This window comes from Salvelinus namaycush, chromosome 14 (genome assembly GCF_016432855.1).
Source record: "Salvelinus namaycush isolate Seneca chromosome 14, SaNama_1.0, whole genome shotgun sequence".
In the NCBI taxonomy this organism is placed as follows: Eukaryota; Metazoa; Chordata; class Actinopteri; order Salmoniformes; family Salmonidae; genus Salvelinus; species Salvelinus namaycush.
In genome coordinates, this window is record NC_052320.1 from 26,235,408 (window position 1) to 26,261,627 (window position 26,220).

General features: G+C 43.5%; 1 protein-coding gene across 1 annotated transcript in view; it reads left to right on the forward strand.

Annotated features, from left to right (window-relative positions):
* LOC120058916 (potassium voltage-gated channel subfamily D member 1-like) overlaps window positions 1-26,220 on the forward strand; it is an 82,485-nt gene that overhangs the window by 48,539 nt on the left and 7,726 nt on the right. Inside the window, exons 2-3 of the mRNA XM_039007665.1 lie at window positions 23,433-23,595; window positions 23,870-23,953. Of these exons, the coding sequence (XP_038863593.1) occupies window positions 23,433-23,595; window positions 23,870-23,953 (247 nt within the window). The remainder of the gene's footprint in view (window positions 1-23,432; window positions 23,596-23,869; window positions 23,954-26,220) is intronic.

Here is a 26,220-nt window from a genome sequence, read left to right on the forward strand (position 1 = left end):
TATTTAGACTAAAAAATAGCCCGCATTCAAAGTGTATAGCAGACGTGCATTCCTGTACAGTGATGTGTTCATTGCAATTAATTGTGGATCTGTCACTGTTGCCTTTTGTATTGTGCACATGCTTTGTCGAGGTACACTGTATTGAATATAAGTTATAGGCTCGGTATTAGATTGCATGGAGGAGTAATGCGAGGGAGGGGAGATAGCGTGAACCTCTGTTTTTTATTGTGTTCTTTATTTCTCCCCGTGCCCCAAGCTGTAGGGAGATGCATATTTCAATGTAGCTTCTAGTAGTATAGAATTTTTTTCTACTCTGAGAGAAACCAGATGCTGCAGAGAAACCTCTTCTCTAGGATAATATTTACCACACAATCCCATTAACCAGCCAGGTCCTGCACTCAGGTCAGACAGTTCATACATAACCAGAGGCCTAATGTATGTTTAAACATGTACAGAATCTTACATTAATATCATTACCCCTTAAGATTGAGCTACTGTAGGGCACAGGGCAGAACCAATTGGCCACCCAGAGGAGATAATTTACATAGTGTTTTTTAAGGAGATACATTGCACAGTATATTGTTTGTTGAGGTTATGATAATTGGATTTCACTGCACCAGCAACTAAGCCTAAGTAAATTGAATGGGCCAACCGTGATCATTCATCTTAAGAAAAATTACTTTTGTGTACGAAATGTCTTGTTTATTGCAAATACTGTACAGTACAAACAAATATTAGGCAACTACCATATTTAGGCCATAAAGCTAGAGAAAAGTGAGCAAAAATGAGCAATAGAATAATTAGCAACTTTCAAAAATCAAGGGTACTTAAAACATTTGGATAGAACAATATCATCTGTCTATTTTTAAATAGGTTGTAGAAAACCAGGAAATGAGCATTAGCTAAAAGATTTAGTCTAAAACAAACAACCACAAAGGTTGACAAAGACTAGCAGCAGTCCAAGTGTAGTCACTCTATTTGCAGTGAACATTGAGTTGAATTGCCCTTCCTCCTCTCCTTCTTAAATCAGTTTAGATTAGATACTGTTGATAACGATCTAATGCCTTTCTCTGCCTTAGTCATCACAAATGGACGCATATCTGCCCAATCTGGCTCTACACAACCAGCCAAGGATCCTCTCTGTATTCTCTCTTTGACATCTCCCTTGATGGGCCACTTGCAGACAGTATTTCTCTTTCTGTGATTCTGATTGTGATGTTCATTGTTTTTACAATATAGCCTACTGGCCTCTGTTTAGTATCAAGTCCATCAGATTTAATTTACCTATGATTAACAGAATATCTTCATAAGGTTATTTCTTAAAGGGCCAGTTCACTCCAAACTCAAAATGAAAATGGAAGACTAGCTACATCTAATTATAAGTAATTAAATGGTGCCAATCTTGAACATTATTTGGGGATTTGCCTTGTTTTCCATTTTATAGAGAATGCTTTAAGTGCCGTGCAAAGATAAAAGTCATTGTTATTATTATTCTTGCCTAATGACTTTCTGTAATCCACATCAAATTATTAGCTTAAACCGCTATGAGTAATTCATGTACACATGGTCTACATTGTGTACATCCAGGACATTCAGATCCCATGGCACACTGACTCCTCTAAATAGCAGAGGGGACAAGTAAAATGTACTTCCTGCTTACAAATCAAATCAAAGTTTATTTGTCACGTGTGCCGAATACAGCAGGTGTAGACCTTACAGTGAAATGCTTACTTACAAGCCCTTAACCAACAGTACAGTTTTTAAGTAAAAAATAGGTATTAGGTAAACAATATCAGAGGTAATATGTACATGTAGGATTAGTTAAGTGACTATGCATAGATGATAAACAGAGAGTAGCAGCAGTGTAAAAGGGACACAATGCATAGTCCGGGTAGCCATTTGATTAGCTGTTCAGGAGTCTTATTGCTTGGGGGTAAAAGCTGTTGAGAAGCCTTTTGGTCCTAGACTTGGCGCTCCTGTACTGCTTGCCATGTGGTAGCAGAGAGAACAGTCTATGACTGGGGTGGCTGGGGTCTTTGACAATTTTTAGTGCCTTCCTCTGACACCGCTTGGCATAGAGAGGTCCTGGATGGCTGGCAGCTTAGCCCAAGTGATGTACTGGGCCGTACACACTTTGCGGTTGAGCAGTTGCCGTACCAGGCAGTGATGCAATCAGTCAGGATGCTCTCGATGTTGCAGCTGTAGAACATTTTGAGGATCTGAGAACCCATGCCATATCTTTTTAGTTTCCTGAGGGGGAATAGGCTTTGTCGTGCCCTCTTCACGACTGTCTTGGTGTGTTTGGACCATGATAGTTTGTTGGTGATGTGGACACCAAGGAACTTGAAGCTCTCAACCTGCTTCACTACAGCCCCGTCGATGAGAATGGGGGTGTGCTCAGTTTTCCTACTTTTCCTGTAGTCCACAATCATCTCCTTTGTTTTGATTACGTTGAGGGATATGTTGTTATTCTGGCACCAGACTGCCAGGTCTCTGACCTCCTCCCTATAGGCTGTCTCGTCGTTGTCGGTGATCAGGCCTACCACTGTTGTGTCGTCTACAAACGTAATGATGGTGTTGGAGTTGTGCATGGCCACGCAGTCATGAGTAAACAGGGAGTACAGGAGGGGACTGAGCACGCACCCCTGAGGGGCTCCAGTGTTGAGGATCAGCGTGGCAGATGTGTTGTTAACTACCCTTACCACCTGGGTGCGGCACGTCAGATAGTCCAGGATCCAGTTGCAGAGGGAGGTGTTTAGTCCCAGGTTCCTTAGCTTAGTGATGAGCTTTGAGGGCACTATGGTGTTGAATGCTGAGCTGTAGTCAATGAATAGCATTCTCACGTAGGTGTTCCTTTTGTCCAGGTAGGAAAGGGCAGTGTGGAGTGCCATAGAGATTGCATCATCTGTGGATCTGTTTGAGTGGTATGCAAATTGGAATGGGTCTAGGGTTTCTGGCATAATGGTGTTAATTTGAGCCATGCCTTTCAAAGCACTTCATGGCTATGGACATGAGTGCTATGGGTCTGTAGTCATTTAGGCAGGTGTTCTTGGGCACAGGGACTATGGTGGTCTGCTTGAAACATTAGTATTGGTATTACAGACTCAATCAGGGACATGTTGAAAATGTCAGTGAAGACACTTGCCAGTTGGTCAGCACAAGCCCAGAGCATCTGTCATGGTAATCCGTCTGGCCCAGCGGCCTTGTGAATGTTGACCTGTTTAAAGGTCTTACGCACGTCAGCTATGGAGAGCGTGATCACACAGTTGTCCAGAACAGCTGATGCTCTCATGCATGCCTCAGTGTTGATTGCCTCGAAGCAAGCATAGAAATGATTTAGCTAGTCTGGTATGCTCGTGTCACTGGGCAGCTCGCGGCTGTGCTTCCCTTTGTAGTCTGTAATAGTTTTCAGGCCCTGCCACATCCAACAAGCATCGGAGCCGGTGTAGGACGATTCAATCTTAGTCCTGTATTGACGCTTTGCCTGTTTGATGGTTCGTCTAAGGGCATAGCGGGATTTCTTTTAAGCATCCGGGTTCGAGTCCCGCTCCTTGAAGGAGCTCTACCCTTTAGCTCAGTGCGGATGTTTTCTGTAATCCATGGTTTCTGGTTGGGGTATGTACGTACAGTCACTGTGGGGACGACATCATCGATGCACTTATTGATGAAGCCAGTGACTGATGTGGTGTACTCCTCAATGCCATCGGAGGAATCCCGGAACATATTCCAGTCTGTGCTAGCAAAACAGTCCTGTAGCTTAGCATTTGCGTCATCTAACCACTATTGTTGACCGAGTCACTGGTGCTTCCTGCTTTAGTTTTTGCTTGTAAGCAGGAATCAGGAGAATGGAATTATGGTCAGATTTGCCAAATGGGGGGTGAGGGAGAGCTTTGTATGCGTTACTGTGTTTGGTGTAAAGGTGGTCTAGAGTTTTTTTTCCTCTGGTTGCACATTAACAAAGCTGATAGAAATTACAATTACAAATAATGCAAAAAAACCCACATAATAGCACAATTGGTTAGGCGCCCGTAAATCGGCTGCCATTTCTTTCGCCGCAATTTATTATGTCAAAAGTGGATGAGTGAGCCACAACATTCCACCTGAGCCCTTTTCTGTGGTCACAGCCAGCCAGCCAGACACTCTGGGGTTGTGTACAGGTTTTATGTTCTATCTCAAGGCCTTGCTCCTATCAGCTAATTCACTGGAGTACCCTCTTGATCGTCAGCCTGTTCCCCCATACTCCACTTGTTTCCTTGACCTCTCATGTCCTTCCTCTTCTTTTCCCTCATATTTGTCCTTACCCCACCTTATCCACTCATCCACTTTTGGCACCCTGACAAGCCAGCACTCAAAGCTCTTTTCTTATTTTTGCCAACCTTTGTCTGTAACCCTTATTATCACTGCACCTTCCAAATTTTCCTGGTGTCCATCTCTCTCCTCTTTCCTTTTCACCTTCAGTAGTCTCTCTCTGTCTCTCTCTCTCTGTCTCTCTCTCTCTGTCTCGCTCTCTCTATCCTGCCCCTTGCTGCTCCCATCTCTAGACTATGGAATGGCTTTCTGGCTCAATACCACACTCAGATAATGACTTCAATGTTCATTCGCATCCTGCTTATTGGCTGTCTTCTATCGACAAGCCGAGGATAAACAGAGCCGAGTGAGAACAGTAGGACTGGAGAGGAGGGTAGGGTGGCAGGCAGGAACACCGTCTGCTGGAGAGGAGGGTAGGGTGGCAGGCAGGCAGGAACACCGTCTACTGGAGAGGAGGGTAGGGTGGCAGGCAGGAACACCGTCTGCTGGAGAGGAGGGTAGGGTGGCAGGCAGGAACACCGTCTGCTGGAGAGGAGGGTAGGGTGGCAGGCAGGAACACCGTCTGCTGGAGAGGAGGGTAGGGTGGCAGGCAGGAACACCATCTGCTGGAGAGGAGGGAGACTGTGGCTAAGCAGAGGACGGTAAATGCTACAGAACCGGCCGCGCCCTATATCTGGTAATGGTCCAACATGATGCTTAAGCAGAATTCTCAAGTAAAACCTGCCACACGACAATAATCTTGCAGGAGGAGACACAATAATGTCTTTGAATAAAGGGATATATAGTTATCCGCAATATCCGTCCATCAAAACTCTTCTGGAGGCTTTTTCTTTGTCATTAGATTTCAATTGAGTATCTTTTACCAGTTCCCCAATATTTACTTCAAACCCCCAACAATTTGAAAAAGAGTTAGCCTGCTTTACAGACTACAGGCTCTGGGTTAGATGGTAGAAATTCTCATATTAAATATTAAAGGTTAGAGAACAAAACCTCACATTCCAGCCTTTAAATAAAGTTCCATTAAAAAGTTGTATGTTACAACCATACACTTTAAGAAAAAAAGGTGCTATCTAGAACCTATAAGGTTTCCTCGGCTATTCTCTTAGGAGAACCCTTTTTGAGTTCCATGTAGAACCCTTTACACAGAGCGTTCTACATGGAACCCAAGAGTTCTACCTCGAACCAAAAAGGGTTCTACCTGGAACCAAAAAGGGTTCTCCTATGGGGACAGCCGAAGAACCCTTTAGGAACCCTTTTTATCAAAGAGTGCACTGGGTTGGGTTGGGTTGAATTTGGGTTGAATTGTCTTTTAAAACAGAGGTACCTTGTAGGGCAAGGCTAAAAGCCATACAAATATGTTACAACTGCCTGCATTGTGTCATCCATTATTTATCATTAGAGCTCTGCACACTAAAATCATTGGAACCATAATGGGGGTGTAGGCACTGATTCAAAAGCACGATGGAGCAGATACTGGCCTCAGTGCATGTGATATGATTCAATAGTTGGGGAAATTCCCCTCTAGAGTTGGAAAGGTGTAAGACTGTTTTACACCTGGACTAGCATACCGTATAAAAGGGCAAACATTAGTTGTTTCTAAAACGGATATTGCTATAATATTTTGAGACAAAACAAAATGATGAATCAGTCTGCATGTCACGTTCCTGACCTTGTTTTCCTTTTGTATAGTTGTGTTTAGTGGGTCAGGACGTGAGCTGGGTGGGCAGTCTGTGTTGTTTGTTCTATGTTAAGTGTCAGGTTTAATTGACCTTGTATGGCTCTCAATCAGAGGCAGGTGTTTTACGTTTTCCTCTGATTGAGAATCATATATAGGTAGGTTGTTTCACATTGTTTGTTGTGGGTGGTTGTCTTCCGTGTTTGTGTCTGTGCACCACACGGGACTGTTTCGTTTGTTCGTTCGTTTGTGTAGTCTGTACCTGTTCATGCGTTCTTCGTGTTTATGTAAGTTCTCTAGTTCAGGTCTGTCTACATCGTTTATTTGTTTTGTAGTTTGTTGAAGTATTTTCGTGTTTCGGTTTTACTTTAATAAATATCATTATGTCATATAACAACGCTGCGCTTTGCTCCAATCCCTACTCCTCCTCTTCGGACGAAGAGGAGGAGAACAACCGTTACACTGCAAGATAAGTAGATGGAGGAAGAGGAGGGGGATGATAAGTGGTGATGATAAGATCTTGTGAATGCATTATTGCCTTTGTTAGAAAATGAAAACACCCATTGAGGAACGGTTCTATTTTAAGATGATCAAATGGAGGCTTTTTTTATTACTGTCTTCACCATTGGTGTTCCCTGTATTGTTTTATTTTAACAAGGGAGGAATAACAAATTATCTCTGTGCTACTATGTGGAATTCGTGTATTTTCCACAGTGGCAATAAGTACTTTTCAAATTGTATTATTCGTCACATGCTTCGCAAACAACCTGGAAACTAACAATGATATGCTTACTTACGGGCCCTTCCCAACAATGCAGAGAGAAAGAAAATAGATAAATAATAGAAAAGTAATAACACATAACAAAAAAAGCAATAATAAATACACAATGAGCAACGATAACTTGGCAAAATACACAGGGTACCATTACCAAGTCGCTGTGCAGGGGTACGAGGTAATTGAGGAAGATCTGTACATACAACTAGGACTAAGTGACTAGACAACAGTAGCAGCAGCGTATGTGATGAGTCTAAAAAAAGTTAGTGCAAAAATGGTCAATGCAGAGAGTCTGGGTTGCTATTTTGTTAACTATTTAACTAACTATTTGGCAGTCTTATGGCTTGGGGGTAGAAGCTGTTCTGCGTTCTGTTGGTTCCAGACTTGTTGCATTGAAACCGCTTCCCATGCGGTATCACAGAGAACAGCCTATGACTGGTGGCTGGAGTCTAACAATTTCTAGGGCCTTCTTCTGACACCGCCTGGTATAGAGGTCCTGGATGGCAGAGAGTTTGGCCCCAGTGATGTACTGGGCCGTACGCACTACCCCCTTGGTCAGATGCCAAGCAGTTGATGCAGCCAGTCAAGATTCTCTCAATGGTGCAGCTGTATATCTTTTTGAGGTTCTGAGGGCTCATGTGAAATCTTTACAGCCTCCTGATGGGGAAGAGGCATTGTCATGCCCTCTTCACAACTGTGTTGGTGTGTGTGGACCATGATAGATCTTTAGTGATGTGGACTCCGAGGAACTTGAAGCTCTCGGCCCGCTCCACTACAGCCTGCAAAGCTGGCATCAAGGCAAAGGGTGGCTACTTTGAAAAATCTAAACTCTCAAATATATTCTGATTTGTTAAATTTTTGGGGGGTTAACTACACGATTCCATATGTGTTATTTCATAGTTTTGATGTCTTCACTATTATTCTACAATCTAAAAAATAGTACAAAATAAAGAAAAACCCTTCAATGAGTAGGTACTGTATGTATAGTCACTGTGGGGACGACGTCATCGATACACTTATTAATGAAGCCGGTGACTGAAATGTTAAACTCCGCAATGCATCGGATGATTCCTGGAACATATTCCTTCCTGTCTGTGCTAGCAAAACAGTCCTGTAGCTTAGTATCCGCTTCATCTGACTATTTCCGTATTGGGCCAGCCACTGGTACTTCCTGTTTGGGTTTTTGCTTGTAAGCAGGAATCAGGAGGATAAAGTTATGGTCAGATTAACCAAATGGAGGGTGAGGGAGCGCTTTGTATGTGCTTCCTTGTTTGGAGTAAAGAAGAGTTTTTTTCACATCTAGTGACATGCTGGTAGAAATTAAGTAAAATGGATTTCAGTTTCCCTGCACTAAAATCACCGGCCACTAGGAGCGCCGCCTCTGTGTGAGCGTTTTCTATACAGCTCGTTGAGTGCGTTCTTAGTGCCAGCATCGGTTTGTGGTGGTAAATAGAGATCTACCAAAAATATAGACGAAAACTCTCTTGGTAAATAGTATGGTCTACACCTCATGAGGTATTCTAATTCGGTGCCCAAATTTAACGGCCTCCTACTATGTCCCAGATGATAATATATGCATATTATTATTACCATTGGATAGAAAACACTCTGAAGTTTCTAAAACTGTTTGAATTATGTCTGTGAGTATAACAGAACTCATATGGCAGGCAAACTTCCAAACAGGAAGTGAGAATTCTGAGAAGGGTCGATGTGAAAGTCATCGCCTATTCAATTCCCTGTAATTTATGGATCTGTTTGCACTTCATACACCTTCCACTAGATGTCAACAGTCAGTAGAACGTGGAATGAAGCCTCTAGTGTGATGTGGGGCCGGATGGGAGGTGTTTCATTCACTGGTCTGGCAGATTGCCAGTTCCTGGTCACGCGCGCTAGTCATGGAATGGCAATGTGTGCAATTACTTATACAGACATGAAGAAATTCTCCGGTTGGAACGTTATTGGATATATATGATAACAACATCCTGAAGATTGATTCTCTACTAAGTTTGACCAGTTTATTCGACTTGTAATATAACTTTTTGAAGTTTTCGTCCGACATTTGCCTTCACTTGCGCCAGTGTTTGGACACGTGTACTACACATGCTAGCTAAAGTTGCTAATTTGACATAAGTAATGGACATTATCGAACAAAAAAAACGATTTATTGTGGAAATAGGATTCCTGGCATTGCATTCTGATGAAGTTAATCAAAGGTAAGGGAATATTTATGATGTAATTTCGTATTTCTGTTGACTCCAACATGGCGGAGAAATGTTATTTATATTTGAGCGCCGTCTCAGATTATTGCATGGTGTGCTTTTTACTAAAGTTTTTAAAAAATCGACACAGCGGGTGCATTAAGAACCAGTGTATCTTTAATTATATGTAAAACATGTATCTTTCATCAAAGTTTATGATGAGTATTTCTGTTATTTGACGTGGCTCTCTGTAATTACTCCGGATATTTTGGAGGCATTTCTGAACATGGCGCCAATGTAAATGGAGATTTGTGGATAGAAATATGCACATTATCGAACAAAACATAAATGTATTGTGTAACATGATGTCCCATGAGTGTCATCTGATGAAGATTATCAAAGGTTAGTGATTAATTTTATCTCTATTTCTGCTTTTGTGTGACTATCTTTGGCTGGGAAAAATGGCTGTGTGTTTTTTGGATTTGGTGGTGATCTAACATAATATATGTTGTGTTTTCGCTGTAAAACATTAAAAAAATCGGACATGATGGGTAGATTAACAAGATGTTTATCTTTCATTTGCTGTATTGGACTTAATGTGTTAATGTGTGAAAGTTAATGACTTGTTAATGTGTGAAAGCGCTGCCTTTTCAGCGGAATGTTGGGGGGGGGGGGGGGGGGGGAACGTGTGTCCTAGAAAGGTTTAATATTAGAGATCACGCACCAGCTGTTGTTAACAAATAGACACACATCTCCCCCTTGAGCTTACCCGAATCTGACGTTTTGTCCTGCCAATGCCTAGAAAAACCAGCTATATATATTATCCATGTCCTTGTTCAGCCACGACTCAGAGAAACATAGGATAATACAGTTCTTCAGTTTATAGGATAGTCTAGGATAGGATAGGGCCTCTGTCGGCCTCTCTTGCGCCGTCTCTTTCTCTTCCGAGTCTCGGGATTTGGGCCATGTCCAGGATGAGCACTATGTCCTGCGCCGCCGACTCATTAAAGTAGAAATCTTCATCAAAAACGAGTGATGTCTGTTCTAATGTCCAGAAGCTCTTTTCAGTCATAGGTAACGATCAGCGCAAAACAACACAATAAATAGATGAATTGGTCAAGAGCCTGTAAAACAGCAGTTATCCATTCCAGCGCCATCCGAGCCTAAAGGAGTACTGCGTCTGCATCCACAACTTTCTCACCGAGAGAACGGAGAAGTTTTACTTCACCTTATCTCAATCAATACAGTAAATCAAATTGAATCAAATGTATTTATATAGCCCTTCTTACATCAGCTGATATCTCAAAGTGCTGTACATAAAACCCCAAACAGCAAGCAATGCAGGTGTAGAAGCACGGTGGCTAGGAAAAACTCCCTAGAAAGGCCGGATCCTAGGAAGAAACCTAGAGAGGAACCAGGCTATGAGGGTTGGCCAGTCCTCTTTTGGCTGTGCCGGGTGGAGATGTTCAAATGTTCATAAATTACCAGCATGGTCAAATAATAATAAGTAGTTTTCGAGGGTGCAACAAGTCAGCACCTCAGGAGTAAATGTCAGTTGGCTTTTCATAGCCGATCATTGAGAGTATCTCTACCGCTCCTGCTGTCTCTAGAGAGTTGAAAACAGCAGGTCTGGGACAGGTAGCATGTCCAGTGAACAGGTCAGGGTTCCATAGCCGCAGGCAGAACAGTTGAAACTGGAGCAGCAGCACGGCCAGGTGGACTGGGGACAGCAAGGAGTCATCATGCCAGGTAGTCCTGAGGCATGGTCCTAGGGCTCAGGTCCTCCGAGAGAGAGAAAGAAAAAAAGAGATAGAGAGAGCATACTTAATTTCACACAGGACACAGGATAAGACAGGAGAAATACTCCAGATATAACAGACTAACCCTAGCCCCCCGACACATAAACTACTGCAGCATAAATACTGGAGGCTGAGACAGGAGGGGTTAGGAGACACTGTGGCCCCATCCGATGATACCCCCGAACAGGGCCAAACAGGCAGGATATAACCCCACCCACTTTGCCAAAGCACAGCCCTCACACCACTAGAGGGATATCTCCAACCACCAACTTACCATCCTGAGACAAGGCCGAGTATAGCCCACAAAGATGAAGTAACGCCGAGGTCCTTCACAGTTTTATTTGAGACGACTGTACAACCATCAAGATTAATTGTCAGATTCAACAGAAGATCTCTCTGTTTCTTGGGACCTAGAACAAGCATCTCTGTTTTGTCCGAGTTTAAAAGTAGAAAGTTTGCAGCCATCCACTTCCTTATGTCTGAAACACAGGCTTCCAGCGAGGGCAATTTTGGGGCTTCACCATGTTTCATTGAAACGTACAGCTGTGTGTCATCCGCATAGCAGTGAAAGTTAACATTATTTTTTCGAATGACATCCCCAAGAGGTAAAATATATAGTGAAAACAATAGTAGTCCTAAAACGGAATCTTGAGGAACACCGAAATTTACAGTTGATTTGTCAGAGGACAAACCATTCACAGAGACAAACTGATATCTTTCCGACAGATAAGCTCTAAACCAGGCCAGAACTTGTCCGTGTAGACCAATTTGGGTTTCCAATCTCTCCAAAAGAATGTGGTGATCGATGTTATCAAAAGCAGCACTAAGGTCTAGGAGCACGAGGACAGATGTAGAGCCTCGGTCTGATGCCATTAAAAGGTAATTTACCGCCTTCACAAGTGCAGTCTCAGTGCTATGATGGGGTCTAAAACCAGACTGAAGCATTTCGTATACATTGTTTGTCTTCAGGAAGGCAGTGAGTTGCTGCGCAACACTTTTTCAATTTTTTTTGAGAGGAATGGGAGATTCGATATAGGCCAATAGTTTTTTATATTTTCTGGGTCAAGGTTTGGCTTTTTCAAGAGAGGCTTTATTTCTGCCACTTTTAGTGAGTTTGGTACACATCCAGTGGATAGAGAGACGTTTATTATGTTCAACATAGGAGGGCCTAGCACAGGAAGCAGCTCTTTCAGTAGTTTAGTTGGAATAGGGTCCAGTATGCAGCTTGAAGGTTTAGAGGCCATGATTATTTTCAAAATTGTGTCAAGAGATATAGTACTAAAACACTTGAGTGTCTCCCTTGATCCTAGGTCCTGACAGAATTGTGCAGACTCAGGACAGCTGAGCTTTGGAGGAATACGCAGATTTAAAGAGGAGTGCGTAATTTGCTTTCTAATGATCATGATCTTTTCCTCAAAGAAGTTCATGAATTTATTACTGCTGAAGTGAAAGCCATCCTCTCTTGGGGAATGCTGCTTTTTAGTTAGCTTTGCGACACTATCAAAAATACATTTTGGATTGTTCTTATTTTCCTCAATTAAGTTGGAAAAATAGGATGATCGAGCAGCAGTGAGGGCTCTTCGATACTGCACGGTACTGTCTTTCCAAGCTAGTCTGAAGACTTCCAGTTTGGTGTGGCGCCATTTCCGTTCCAATTTTCTGGAAGCTTGCTTCAGAGCTCGGGTATTTTCTGTATACCAGGGAGCTAGTTTCTTATGACAAATGTTTTTAGGGGTGGAACTGCATCTAGGGTATTGCGCAAGGTTAAATTGAGTTCCTCAGTTAGGTGCTTAACTGTTTTTTGTCCTCTGACTGTCACGCCCTGACCTTAGTTATCTATGTTTTCTTTATTATTTTGGTTAGGTCAGGGTGTGACGAGGGTGGGTATGCTTGTTTTGTATTGTCTAGGGTTTTTTGTATGTCTAGGGGTTTTGGTAAGTCTAGGTATATGTATGTCTATGGTGGCCTGAATTGGTTCCCAATCAGAGGCAGCTGTTTATCGTTGTCTCTGATTGGGGATCATATTTAGGTTGCCATTTTCCCTTTTGGTTTTGTGGGTTCTTGTTCTATGTTTAGTTGCCTGTCTGCACTATCCATATTAGCTTCACGGTTCGTTTTGTTATTTTGTTCGTTTTGTTCAGTGTTTGTTCTTTAATAAAGAAGAATGTACGCTTACCACGCTGCGCCTTGGTCTCCTCCCTACGACGGCCATGACAGAAGAACCCACCACAAAAGGACCAAGCAGAGTGTGAATGAGGAGCGGCATCCTGGACCCGGGAGAAAGATGAGTGGAGGACATCCTGGACCTGGGAGGAGGTAATGGCAGGGGACAAGACCTTGCCATGGAAGCAGGTGGAGATAGCACAGGAGGAACGGCGACGATACGAGGGGACACGGTTAGCAAGGAAGCCCGAGAGGCAGCCCCAAGAAATGTTTTGGGGGGAGCACACGAGGAGATTGGCTGAGTCAGGTTGGAAACCTGAGCCAACTCCTCGTGCTTACCGTGGGGAGCGTGTAACTGGTCAGGCACCGTGTTATGCAGAGATGCACACGGTGTCTCCAGTTCGCATTCTTAGCCTGGTGCGCTCTATTCCAGCTCCTCGCATTTGCCGGGCTAGAATGGGCATCCAGCCAGGACGCATTGAGCCAGCTCTACGTTCCAGATCTCCAATGCGTCTCCACAGCCCAGTGTATCCTATGCCTCCTCCCTGCACTCGCCCTGAGGTGCGTGTCCCGGGCCCGGTACCACCAGTGCCGGCACCACGCACCAGGCCTCCAGTGCGATCCAGAGTCCAGTACGTCCTGTTCCTGCTCCTCGCACTCGCCCTGAGGTGCGTGTCCTCAGCCCGGTACCACCAGTTCCGGCACCACGCATCAGACCTCCAGTGCGCCTCCACAGTCCAGTACGTCCTGTGCCTCCTCTCCGCACTCGCCCTGAGATGCGTGTCATCAGCCCGGTACCACCAGTTCCGGCACCACGCATCAGGCCTCCAGTGCGCTTCCACAGTCCAGTACGGCCTGTGCCTCTTCCCCGCACTCGCCTTGAGGTGCATGTCCTCAGCCCGGTACCACCAGTTCCGGCACCACGCATCAGGCCTCCAGTACGCTTCCACAGTCCAGTACGGCCTGTGCCTCCTCCCCGCACTCGCCCTGAGGTGCGTGTCCTCAGCCAGGTACCACCAGTTCCGGCACCACGCATCAGGCTTCCAGTGCGCTTCCATAGTCCAGAGCTTCCGGCGACAGTACCCAGTCCAGAGCTTCCGGCGACAGTACCCAGTCCAGAGCTTCCAGCGACAGTACCCAGTTTAGAGCTTCCGGCGACAGTACCCAGTCCAGAGCTTCCGGCGACAGTACCCAGTCCAGAGCTTCCGGCGACAGTACCCAGTCCAGAGCTTCCGGCAACAGTACCCAGGCCAGAGCTTCCGGCGATGTTTCACAGTCCGGAACCTCCAACGATGGGCCACAGTCCGGAACCTCCAACGACGGGCCACAGTCCGGAACCACCAACGACGGGCTACAGTCCAAAACCTCTTTTGACGGGCCACAGTTCGGAACCTCCTATGACGGGCCACAGTCCAGAACCTCCAACGACGGGCCACAGTCCAGAACCTCCAACGGCGGGCCACAGTCCGGAGCCTCCAGCGACGATCCCCAGTCCGGGGTCTCCAGCGACGATCCCCAGTCCGGGGCCTCCAGCGACGGTCCCCAGCCCGGGTCTCCAGCGACGGTCCCCAGCCCGGGGTCTCCAGCGACGGTTCCCAGCCCGGGGTCTCCAGCGACGGTTCCCAGCCCGGGGTCTCCAGCGACGGTTCCCAGCCCGGGGTCTCCAGCGACGGTCCCCAGCCCGGGTCTCCAGCGACGGTCCCCAGCCCGGGGTCTCCAGCGACGGTTCCCAGCCCGGGGTCTCCAGCGACGGTTCCCAGCCCGGGGTCTCCAGCGACGGTTCCCAGCCCGGGGTCTCCAGCGACGGTTCCCAGCCCGGGGTCTCCAGCGACGGTTCCCAGCCCGGGGTCTCCAGCGACGGTCCCCAGCCCGGGGTCTCCAGCGACGGTCCTCAGCCTGGGGTCTCCAGCGAAGGTCCCCATTCCGGGGTCTCCAGCGAGGGTCCCCGGTCCGGGGCCTCCGGCGATGATCCGCAGTCCAGGGCCTCCGGCGATGATCCACGGTCTGGATCTACAAAGGCGGAGGGATCAGTGTAAAGAGGGGGGGCGGCGTCCAGAACCAGAGCCGCCACCGAGGGTAGATGCCCACCCGGACCCATCCCTATAAGTTCAGGTTTGAGGTCGGGAGTCTGCACCTTTGGGGTGGGGTACTGTCACGCCCTGACCTTAGTTATCTATGTTTTCTTTATTATTTTGGTTAGGTCAGGGTGTGACGAGGGTGGGTATGCTTGTTTTGTATTGTCTAGGGTTTTTTGTATGTCTAGGGGTTTTGGTAAGTCTAGGTATATGTATGTCTATGGTGGCCTGAATTGGTTCCCAATCAGAGGCAACTGTTTATCATTGTCTCTGATTGGGGATCATATTTAGGTTGCCATTTTCCCTTTTGGTTTTGTGGGTTCTTGTTCTATGTTTAGTTGCCTGTCTGCACTATCCATATTAGCTCCACGGTTCGTTTTGTTAATTTGTTCGTTCTGTTCAGTGTTCGTTCTTTAATAAAGAAGAATGTACGCTTACCACGCTGCGCCTTGGTCTCCTCCCTACGACGGCCGTGACACTGACGTCCTTGGGTAGGCAGAGGGAGTCTGGAAGGGCATCAAGGAATCTTTGGGTTCTCTGAGAATTTATAGCACGACTTTTGATGATCCTTGGTTGGGGTCTGAGCAGATTATTTGTTGCGATTGCAAACGTAATAAAATGGTGGTCCAATAGTCCAGGATTATGAGGAAAAACATTAAGATCCACAACATTTATTCCATGGGACAAAACTAGGTCCAGAGTATGACTGTGGCAGTGAGTAGGTCCGGAGACATGTTGGACAAAACCCACTGAGTCGATGATGGCTCCGAAAGCCTTTTGGAGTGGGTCTGTGGACTTTTCCATGTGAATATTAAAGTCACCAAAAATGTGAATATTATCTGCTATGACTACAAGGTCCGATAGGAATTTAGGGAACTCAGTGAGGAATGCTGTATATGGCCCAGGAGGCCTGTAAACAGTAGCTATAAAAAGTGATTGAGTAGGCTGCATAGATTTCATGACTAGAAGCTCAAAAGACAAAAACGTCGTTTTTTTTTTGTAAATTGAAATTTGCTATCGTAAATGTTAGCAACACCTCCACCTTTGCGGGATGCGCAGGGGATATGGTCACTAGTGTAACCAGGAGGTGAGGCCTCATTTAACACAGTCAATTAATCAGGCTTAAGCCATGTTTCAGTCAGGCCAATCACATCAAGATTATGATCAGTGATTAGTTCATTGACTATAGCTGCCTTGGAAGTGAGGGATCTAACATTGAGTAGCCCTATTTTGAGATGTGAGGTATCACAATCTCTTTCAATAAAGGCAGGAATGGAGGAGGTCTTTATTCCAGTGAGATTACTAAGGCGAACACCGCCATGTTTAGTTTTGCCCAACCTAGGCCGAGGCACAGACACGGTCTCAATGGGCATAGCTGAGCTGACTACACTGACTGTGCTAGTGGCAGACTCCACTAAGCTGGCAGGCTGGCTAACAGCCTGCTGCCTGGCCTGCACACTATTTCATTGTGGAGCTAGGGGAGTTAGAGCCCTGTCTATGTTCGTAGATAAGATGAGAGCACCCCTCCAGCTAGGATGGAGTCCGTCACTCCTCAACAGGCCAGTACTGTATGTCATACATTTTTTCTGTATTATGTCTAAAGAAAAATTGGTTCAGAGATTCAATAACAGACAATTCTCATACAGTATCACTTCCCACGTATGGGTTGTATTCCTATGTTACTCACATTGTCATTCCTACTACAGAGTGCTGCGAATGGTTAGGGTACCCATTATGGCTGATGAATTTCAATTTACCACTCTGTCCTAAGGAAGATAGGACTACAGCTGTTTATCGAAAGAGGAAAAGACTTTCTAATTTATTTGAGTGAATCTAGGTCTTAAATAGACCATGCATAATGATTCTCCATTGCATGATCTTTTCATTAATCAACCACCAGATCACTATGGGGGTTTAATGAGCCATAAATATCTTTCACTTTCTTGAGACAGTGAAAACACAAATACAAATTTACACATTCACATCTAAACACACTTTAATACCCTTGCCCCATAAATGGAACAAGAGAAAATGATTTCATAACTTAAACAAAAAACAACACTTCATTTGTGTTATTTTCCCCTGGCTTTGGTTAGTATTAAGGTGGCAGGTCAGCTTTTCATGATCAGTCCAGCAAATTGCACAGGCTGTAGACAGGGAGCAGTAAATAGCCTGGTTATCTATATGGGACACATGCTCTGCTCTCTCTCTCTACCCAGCATCACAAAACAACCGATCTCAACAGCAACCTTCGAGGCTCCAGCAACACAGAGTGCTGCTCACTGCTAACACTGAATGAATATCCTTACCTGTTTCAGCGCTCATGTTCATGCTGTGATAAAGTTCATGTTTTATGGCATGTCTTTATGGAATCACTCATACATACATTTATGTTATGCTGCTGTTCTGAATGTTGTTGTCAGGGCACCCTTCTGTGTTTCAGTCCTGTTGGAAGTTTAGCAGAGGGACAGTCATAAGTCACAGACGGGCAATATTATTAATATCCGGGAATTAATAATATGATTTGAACAGATTTTGTCCGAGGCAAATCACCTCAACTACACAGCATGCGGACATCACTGAAGGAATCCAAGTCCACAATGACCCACACTTCAAAGTCAAAGTGATTTTTAAAATGTTTATTAAACAGGGTTTTTTTCTCTTACCCAAATAGAATTTGTACAATTGTAATCAAAGCGAGGAGATGTGGTTGTCCCATCCCAGCAATTTCAATGTCTATGAATACCGCTGGTCTATTGGTCGCTGACACTTTCTGTCAATAAATCATTGGTCATACCGTAACTAAACAGAGAGCATTCTCTTGGTGGTATCCAGGTGTGCTCCTGTAATCATTAACATTGTCAGCGAACCAAGGGGAAATCCATCCTCTGTTTAATTCCCAGGCACTTGACATTTGCCTGTTCATTACCAAATGAGTCATTACCTGATGCAATCACTGATGAGCTCATTGTCCCCATTAGGTTTGAATAGGATGCATGTCAAGTGGTGCTTGTGGGTCTGTCACTTTGCATTAGCAGCTGTTTATCATGTACAGCAAATGAGTGTTTAACCAATCAGAGATGCCGGACACAATCACCACTCCACTCACAACAAGTCAATATCAGTTACACACCTTATGGGATAGTCAGTATTGAGTAGGTTAGCAATTACAATTTATGGCCTAGTCAGACTATTACTCTGTTTCAGCTGGCTAATAGGCATTTTTAGATACGTACTGTTTGATGTAGCACAGAGAATATTCGACTAAACTTAACTTGTCAATACTTTCTCAATTCCCGACTCGGAAGACGACCAATGTCTTCTAAACGTCCATGTCTAGTTGCAGGGGGTTTGTTTGAATTTAGAAAATGCTCTGTTATCAAATTTAACGTTTTGCTCCATGAAGTAATCCAACAATGTATTCGCCGCCATCTTGTCTAGTTCAAATCTTCTCTCCTTGAGTGAGACAGGTGGGTGTCCACCCCAAAGTGCCGCATGTCATGATGACACTCACCTGTCTCAATAAAATGAGAGAAGATTTTTAATTTGAAAAAAATGGCGGCGTACACATTGTTGGATTGCTTGGTTAGCAAAACATTTAATAACGGAGTGTTTAAAAAATGCAAGCAAACCCCCTGCAACTAGACATTGATAATAAGAAGACATTGGTTGTCTTCCAAGTCCGGAATAGAGGATGTGTCGCCAAGTTAAGGTTGGTCGAAAATTTGGGGGCTCTCGAGTGGCGCAGAGGTCTAAGGCACTGCATCTCAGTGCTAGAGGCATCACTACAGACCCTGATTAGATTGGGAGGCCAATAGGGCGGCGCACAATTGGCCCAGCGTCGTCCGGGTTAGAGTTTGGCCGGGGTAGGCCGACATTGTAAGTAAAAATGTGTTCTTAACTGACTTGCCTAATTAAAAAAGGTTAAATAAAATAAAATAAAGAAATAAAGTTGGTAGAAAATGATCTGCTACTCCAACAGTACCTAACCTGTAACGGCTAATGGAGCATCACCTTAGCCCGTTACAATCTGCTAGCTATGAGTAGGTAAGACTCCCAATGAATTTCAATCTGAGATGGTAGGTTCACCTTGGGTGACTCTGGCAAAAATGCTCCATTCTCCAATGGTCTTGTTTGTGATCAGTGTTAAGTTTTTCATTGGCTTTTCCACAAACATTTTTTCAGAGGATTATCCTACAGTATGAGAATGCTGGATTGTAATGATTTAGCTCGTTTGAATCAGACCTTTTAGACACAGTTGGTCATTTTTCTCAAGCTTGAAGTGCAACATATTGCACTGTTATTAGACACGAAAACATAGCCTTTGGGCTAGATACAAGGATCATGTACAAAACCTCTCTTTCGAAAATGTGAGCAGCCAAAATTATTCCTTGATTGTAGAGACAGAATTGTGGAGAGGCAGGAATAGAGTGGTACAGTGCCTGTAGTGCTGATGGTGATTCATATGAAGAGCATTGTACTGCATTCACATGACTGCCAAGAATATAAGGTAGCCATATAAATAATAGCTCATCTTAAAAATAAAAATAAATGAATCATGTGAAGCATTTTCCATAAAAAATAAAAAAGAAGGAAAAAAAGAAGAGTTTACAGTTTTCTGCGATTTCTCGGTTCACTATTCTCTCTCTACTCAATATCCCTGTGAACTACTGACAACCCTCCTTGACCCCTTTCAGTACCCACATCTAGGCCAGGCTGCCTCTCTCTCGCTCTCCCACAGGGGCATCTGTCTAAGACATTATTCTATTATGGGCAAATTAAAGAGCTAGGAAGCTCTTCATAATGCTGATGAGAAATGCATGGATATTGCCGCATAAGAAAACATTGAGACACTGACACTGAACTGACCTGTGCACAGTAATATTCTGTTTTTGTCTCAAATATTTCATTTGTATTCTATTAATGCCTGTGTTCAATCTACTGTAAATATGCCATTGTTAAAATATATAACAATTGTAATTATATAGTATAGCTTTCATAGCATAATATCAATGAGCATTAACATACAGTACCAGTCAAAAGTTCGGGTGATTGTGGAAGCCAGGTCATCTGATGCAATACTCCATCACTCGCCTTCTTGGTCAAATAGCCCTTGCACAGCCTGGAGGTGTGGTTTGGGTCATTGTCCTGTTGAAAAACAAATGATGGTCCTGCTAAGCGCAAACCAGATGGAATGGCGTGTCGCTGCAGAATGCTGTGGTAGCCATGCTGGTTAAATGTGCCTTGAATTCTAAATAAATCACAAACAGTGTCACCAGCAAAGCACCCCCACACACCATCACAACTCCTCCTCCAGGCTTCATGATGGGAACCACACATGCAGAGATCATCCGTTCACTTACTCACCGTCTCACAAAGACGCAGCGGTTGGAACCAAAAATCCCAAATTTGGACTCATCAGACCAAAGGACAGATTTCCACCAGTCTAATGTCCATTGATCGTGTTTCTTGGACCAAGCAAGTTTCTTCTTATTATTGGTGTCCTTTAGTATTGGATTCTTTGAAGCAATTCGACCATGAAGGCCTGATTTTTGCAGTCTCCTCTGAACAGTTGATGTTGTATCTGTTACTTGAACTCTGTGAAGCAATCTGAGGCGCAGTTAACTCTAATGAACCTATCCTCTGCAGCAGAGGTAACTCTGGGTCTTCCTTTCCTGTGGCGGTCCTCATGAGAGCCAGTTTCATCATAGCGCTTGATGGTTTTTGCGACTACACTTGAAGATACTTTCAAAGTTCTTGACATTTTCTGCATTGACTGACCTTCATGTCTTAAAGTAACGATGGACTGTCATTTGTCTTTGCTTATTTGAGCTGTTATTGCAATAATATAATATAATTGGTATTTTATCAAATAGAGCTATCTTCTGTATACCACCCCTACCTTGTCACAACCCAACTGATTGGCTCAAATGCATTAAGGAAATAAATTCCACAAATTAACTTTTAACAATGCACACCTGTTAATTGAAATGCATTCCAGGTGACTACCTCATGAAGCTGGTTGAGAGAATGCCAAGAGTGTGCAAAGATGTCATCAAGGCAAAGGGTAGCTACTTTGAAGAATCTCAAATATAAAATATATTTTGATTTGTTTAACACTTTTTTGGTTGCTACAAGATTCCATATGTGTTATTGCATAGTTTTGATGTCTGTACTATTATTCTATAATGTAGTAATAGTAAAAATAAAGAAAACCCTTGAATGAGTAGGTGTGTCCAAACGTTTGACTGGTACTGTATATAACTTGTTCTCTTGCTTATCTTTGAACCGAGGGCCATCTGCAGAGATCCTGCCATTCGATCATTTGGATGTTTTCCAATGCGAAGCAAGATTAGAGGCTGGAGTTGATGTAGATTGGTCCAGGAGGCACAGAGCCCCTTACGGGCTATTGAACGGAGGGAAGCAGGGAACACAACAATAGACAACATCTTCACATAAAAAGAAGGCAGCAGGTAGTATTCTATCAAACACTTTGTCTTATGGGCTCGATGAGTGCTTTTTTAGATGTTCCCCCTCCTTATTCTGCCGGGTTTGAGATAGCCGTCTTGCCTCCTAGCTAACTTGCAAAACGATAAAACGTTGCTAACATTAATATATTTTTCAATTCAAAGGGGAAACAGTTGGCTGTAAAATGTATTAGGATCAGACCTAGAATGAATTTGAATGATATGGTAGGAAAAAAATGTCCCTTAGGCATTTGCTTATGATACATAATTTAACTTGTGTAATAAGAAATGTAAGTCTCATTATGAGCATGTAATTTCTGTCATGAATGAAGATATACCGTTTGTAAGTACGGTATCGACATACTAAACCAAACACTAGTACTAATACTACTACAACCACCACCTCCACCATCTTCACTACAGCTCTACTTTAACAGAGCTATTGCAGCTACTCGGATGGTTGGAACTAGCTGATGCTCCCTCAGCACTATGATGGTGTGCTGCACTAACTACAGTATGAGGCACAAACAATTGCTCAAAATGGTGCTGATCTAAAGGACTTGAGTGGTTTACAAATGTTCCCAGTCCAGAGAAACTCTATTAACTTTCCCATCAACTGTACAGTAATCTTTCTCAGTTTCCCCCTGTAATTATCCAGAACTGATTTCAACTGTATGGCTTGAGGAGTCCATCAGTAGCTTCAAATTAAAGCAGTAAATCAAATCTGTTTTTAGACAGAAAATTCATATTTTTCCCTTTTCCCTTATGGTTATATGCGTCCTATAAGACTTTTGTATCAATGTTTCTCGGATCAATATGCTACTCTAACGGTGACTGACTATTAATGCATGCGGATCACAGTATCTTCATGCTTGTTTTTGTACCTGCAGAATGCCGACAAATAGACAACCTGTTGTGAATACAGTACATACAGTAGTACCACTACAAACCTTTTGGTCTTTACATTATTTGAAAGACAAACATTCCATGAGTGAATGATGCTAACAGGTTTGTAGTGTTTATCTCTGACAGTAGCCCCCTGCCATGTTGGGACACAGCATGTCTATGTAGGACTTATTGTAATGGGAAATCTTGCTGATCAGGAGGCAGGTGGCATATTCCTCCACTGCACAGCAATGGCCATGATGAAAGTGGGAAATGTTGGCTCCACCACACCTGTCTGGCTTCTGACATCACTCCCCTATTATTGCTTTGTAACAGTCATTCAGCTCAGCACCAGTGAATTATGGAGTGAGCTAGGCCAATCAGAGGTGAGATGGTGTACTACTCTATATGAGGCAACCACCAGCAACTTGTGTGCCTTTGTTTGAATGATAGCATGTGCTTGGTAGAAAGTGGAAAAATGTGTGCGTGTGTGTATGTGCGTGTGTGTGTGCGACTGCATGTGCACGTGTGTGTACGTGCGTGTGTGCATGTACAGTATTTGTGTGTTCAGTGAGAGTGAAGGAAAGACACATACATGGTTTACTTAATTGCTCTGGCGTGATCACTCTCAGTCATGGTAATCAGTCTTTCTTAAATGAGGTGTTCAGTTGCAAAGATGAGTTTCTGAGTTTTGACAAGTAATGTATGATGTAATCAAATGTTCACACATGCACAATGAAGACTTGTCACAATGGATTTATTGAAGTCTTACTAGTGTAGTAAGAGTAATTGTGTTGATTTCATTTTCTTGTCACCCTATGAGTTTTTTCACAGGTAGTAGAGTGCTGTACCTGTCATCTATTTCAGCCACATTTCTTTTTTAATTTCAGAGCCATTCTAAAGTAAACTGTTTGAAGTCCAAGACAGGATGATTGACACGTTTACACTCACAGCCATTGGTTTGCATCTCTGCCTGTATACACTGTGATGTTGAAATATAACTGTTCTGTCTCACTAGTCACAGTAATGACCTGAGAGGAGCGTTCCTCACATTAATCCCCCACTGGCTTGTTGTCGCTGTTTGCAGATATGGAGACATGGTTCCAGACTCCATAGCGGGCAAGATATTTGGCTCCATCTGCTCCCTCAGTGGTGTGCTGGTGATTGCTCTACCTGTGCCTGTTATAGTCTCCAACTTCGCGAGGATCTACCACCAGAACCAAAGGGCAGATAAGATGAGGGCACAGCAGGTAAGAGAGAGAGGCATGATGTCATTCTCATCACCTGCATGTCAGTGTGTTGTGAAAGTCAACAGCCCCTTTGCTGTAATGTATCCGATGTATGATAGGGTTCTATTCTTACTAGGTGTGCTTGTCAGGCAAATGCCGATTGGAAAGCTACAAGGATTCACACTGTCTTGTGAAATGTCCGTTTTGTATTTATTCCCCAGATATTGCTCACTGGGTTGTATGTGGAGCAAATGCTGACACAGGCATTTCTGTCCAATTCTTTTCCATTCTCCAGAAAGTGCGCCAGGCAAGGATTCGAATGGCTAAAAAAGGGGCCACCAATGCATTCTTGCAGCACAAAGAGGATGGGGGATTGCAGGTGAGCAATACACATGAGCAAATGTTTCCTTGTGCTCATATACAGAATCACAGTTATTTCACTGGTGTGTGTTTGGATTTCACATGTACAGCATACAGTATTTCACCTAAAGTATGTTTATATATATATATATATATATATATATATATATATATATATATATATATATATATATATATATATATATATATAGTAGCACACACTCATCAGGGTCTGCGCAAAGTAGGGAAGAGTCAATGGCAAAAGGGTAAATACCTACTTTAATGCTTTTAGCAGAGGTTCTGGACTGATAAGATAAAGCATTTGGAGTTCAGCTTCGTGATAAAACAAAATAGCACTAAAGCTTTTCTCTTTTCTGGAGATAGTTTTGTTGCCATGGCATCATTAATTGTTCCTTTAACTGTAGCTTATTCTTGGCCAATAGTGACTGGATTTACTTCAGAATCAGACAGATTACTCTCTCTCTCTCTCTCTCTCTCTCTCTCTCTCTCTCTCTCTCCTCTCTCTCTCTCTCTCTCTCTCTCAATTCTGGAGCACCTCCCCTACACCAACACTTTCTGCTGTAGTTTCACCTACCTAATCTTTACTTTACGGACTTTATTGTCCCCATGGGGAAATGTTGTTGCAGTGTCATGTACACGTTTAAAGAGGTGTTTAATTACAAAACAAATTGACAATACAACTTTCACATACCAATAAAAAGAGACTAGCCTGCTGGCCTTATCTGCATAATAATCTCATGTCATTATGATTGTCAATTTGAAAAACATATATATATATTAAAGAAAAAAGATGAATAAAGCTGCTGGCCGGGAACATCAAGCACATTGTAAGAATCAGTCAGCTTCAGTTTCAATGACATTTCAAATAACCAAATGTCACGTTGACAGTCAATAATATTTAACCCCAAACTTTCCTTTGATTAAATCTATCCAACAGAGTCAGCACCAATAGTCCTACAATAATGAAGGATGACTTGCTACACCAAATATCTATTATTTTCCCCTCAGAATGAATCTCATTCACAGTATGCAAATAAATTGTTTCAACCAATGATCCTACACTCTTAGAAAAAAAGGTGCTATCTAAAACCAAAAAGGATCTTCGGTTGTCCCCATAGGAGAACCTTTGAATAACCCCTTTTGGTTCCAGGTATAACCCTTTTGGGTTCCATGTAGAACCCTTTCCCCAGAGGGTTCTACATGGAACCCAAAAGAGTTCTGTCTGCATTCAAAAAGGGTTTTCCTATGGGGACAGCCGCAGAACCCATTTGGAACCCTTTTTTCTAAGAGTGTATTGAGAGGTCAGGGAATCAGAGAACAGAAAGCAGAGGTTGTGGACAGGCAGTTTATGGACACACATAGGTAATGGTGTTAGCAACAGGGGCCACAAAATATAGAGTTACTAGAGGATGAGTAGCAATTCACTAGTCTCCTGATTCACCATCCATCCTGAGCTGTTCATCTTTAAAGCAGTGAAAAAATGTTTTGCCTCAGTTGTATTACCTCAGACTTCACCTAAATAAAACATTCTAACATAGCGTATCTACAGGTAACTGCCAAAATAATGGAAACACTTCAGTAAATATGGGATACAAAGTATATTCAAAGCAGGTGGTTCCACACAGGTGTGGTTCCTGAGTTGATTAAGCAATTAACATCCCATCATGCTTAGGGTAAAAATGCTGGGAAGGGCATTATTTTGGCCATTATTTTGGCTACCATAGCTATGCCCCCATAAGATGGCAATGCCCCCATCAGCAGGGCACGAGTGGTCACTGAATGGTTTGATGAGCATTAAAATGATGTAAACCATATGCCATGGCCGTTTTAATCACCAGATCTCAACCCAAGTGAACACTTATGGGAGATCCTGGTCCTTCGCCTGAGACACCATTTTCCACCACCATCAACAAAACACCAAATAATGGAATTTGTCGTTGAAGAATGGTGTCGCATCCTTTCAATAGATTTCCAGACACTTGTAGAATCTACGCCAAGGTGCATTGAAACTGTTCTGGTTCGTGGTGGGCTAACACCCTATTAAGACACTTTATGTTGGTGTTTCCTTTATTTTGGCAATTACTTGTACCTTTGTATCTCTTGTATTTCCCTAGTTATTGCCCTCCTTTGGAAAGATCAGGTCATATAGTGTAGACACTGAGTGTCCATGACATAGACTGACTAGGTGAATCTAGGTGAAAGCTATGATCCCTTATTGATGTAACCTGTTAAATTCACTTCAATCAGTGTAGATGAAGGGAAAAA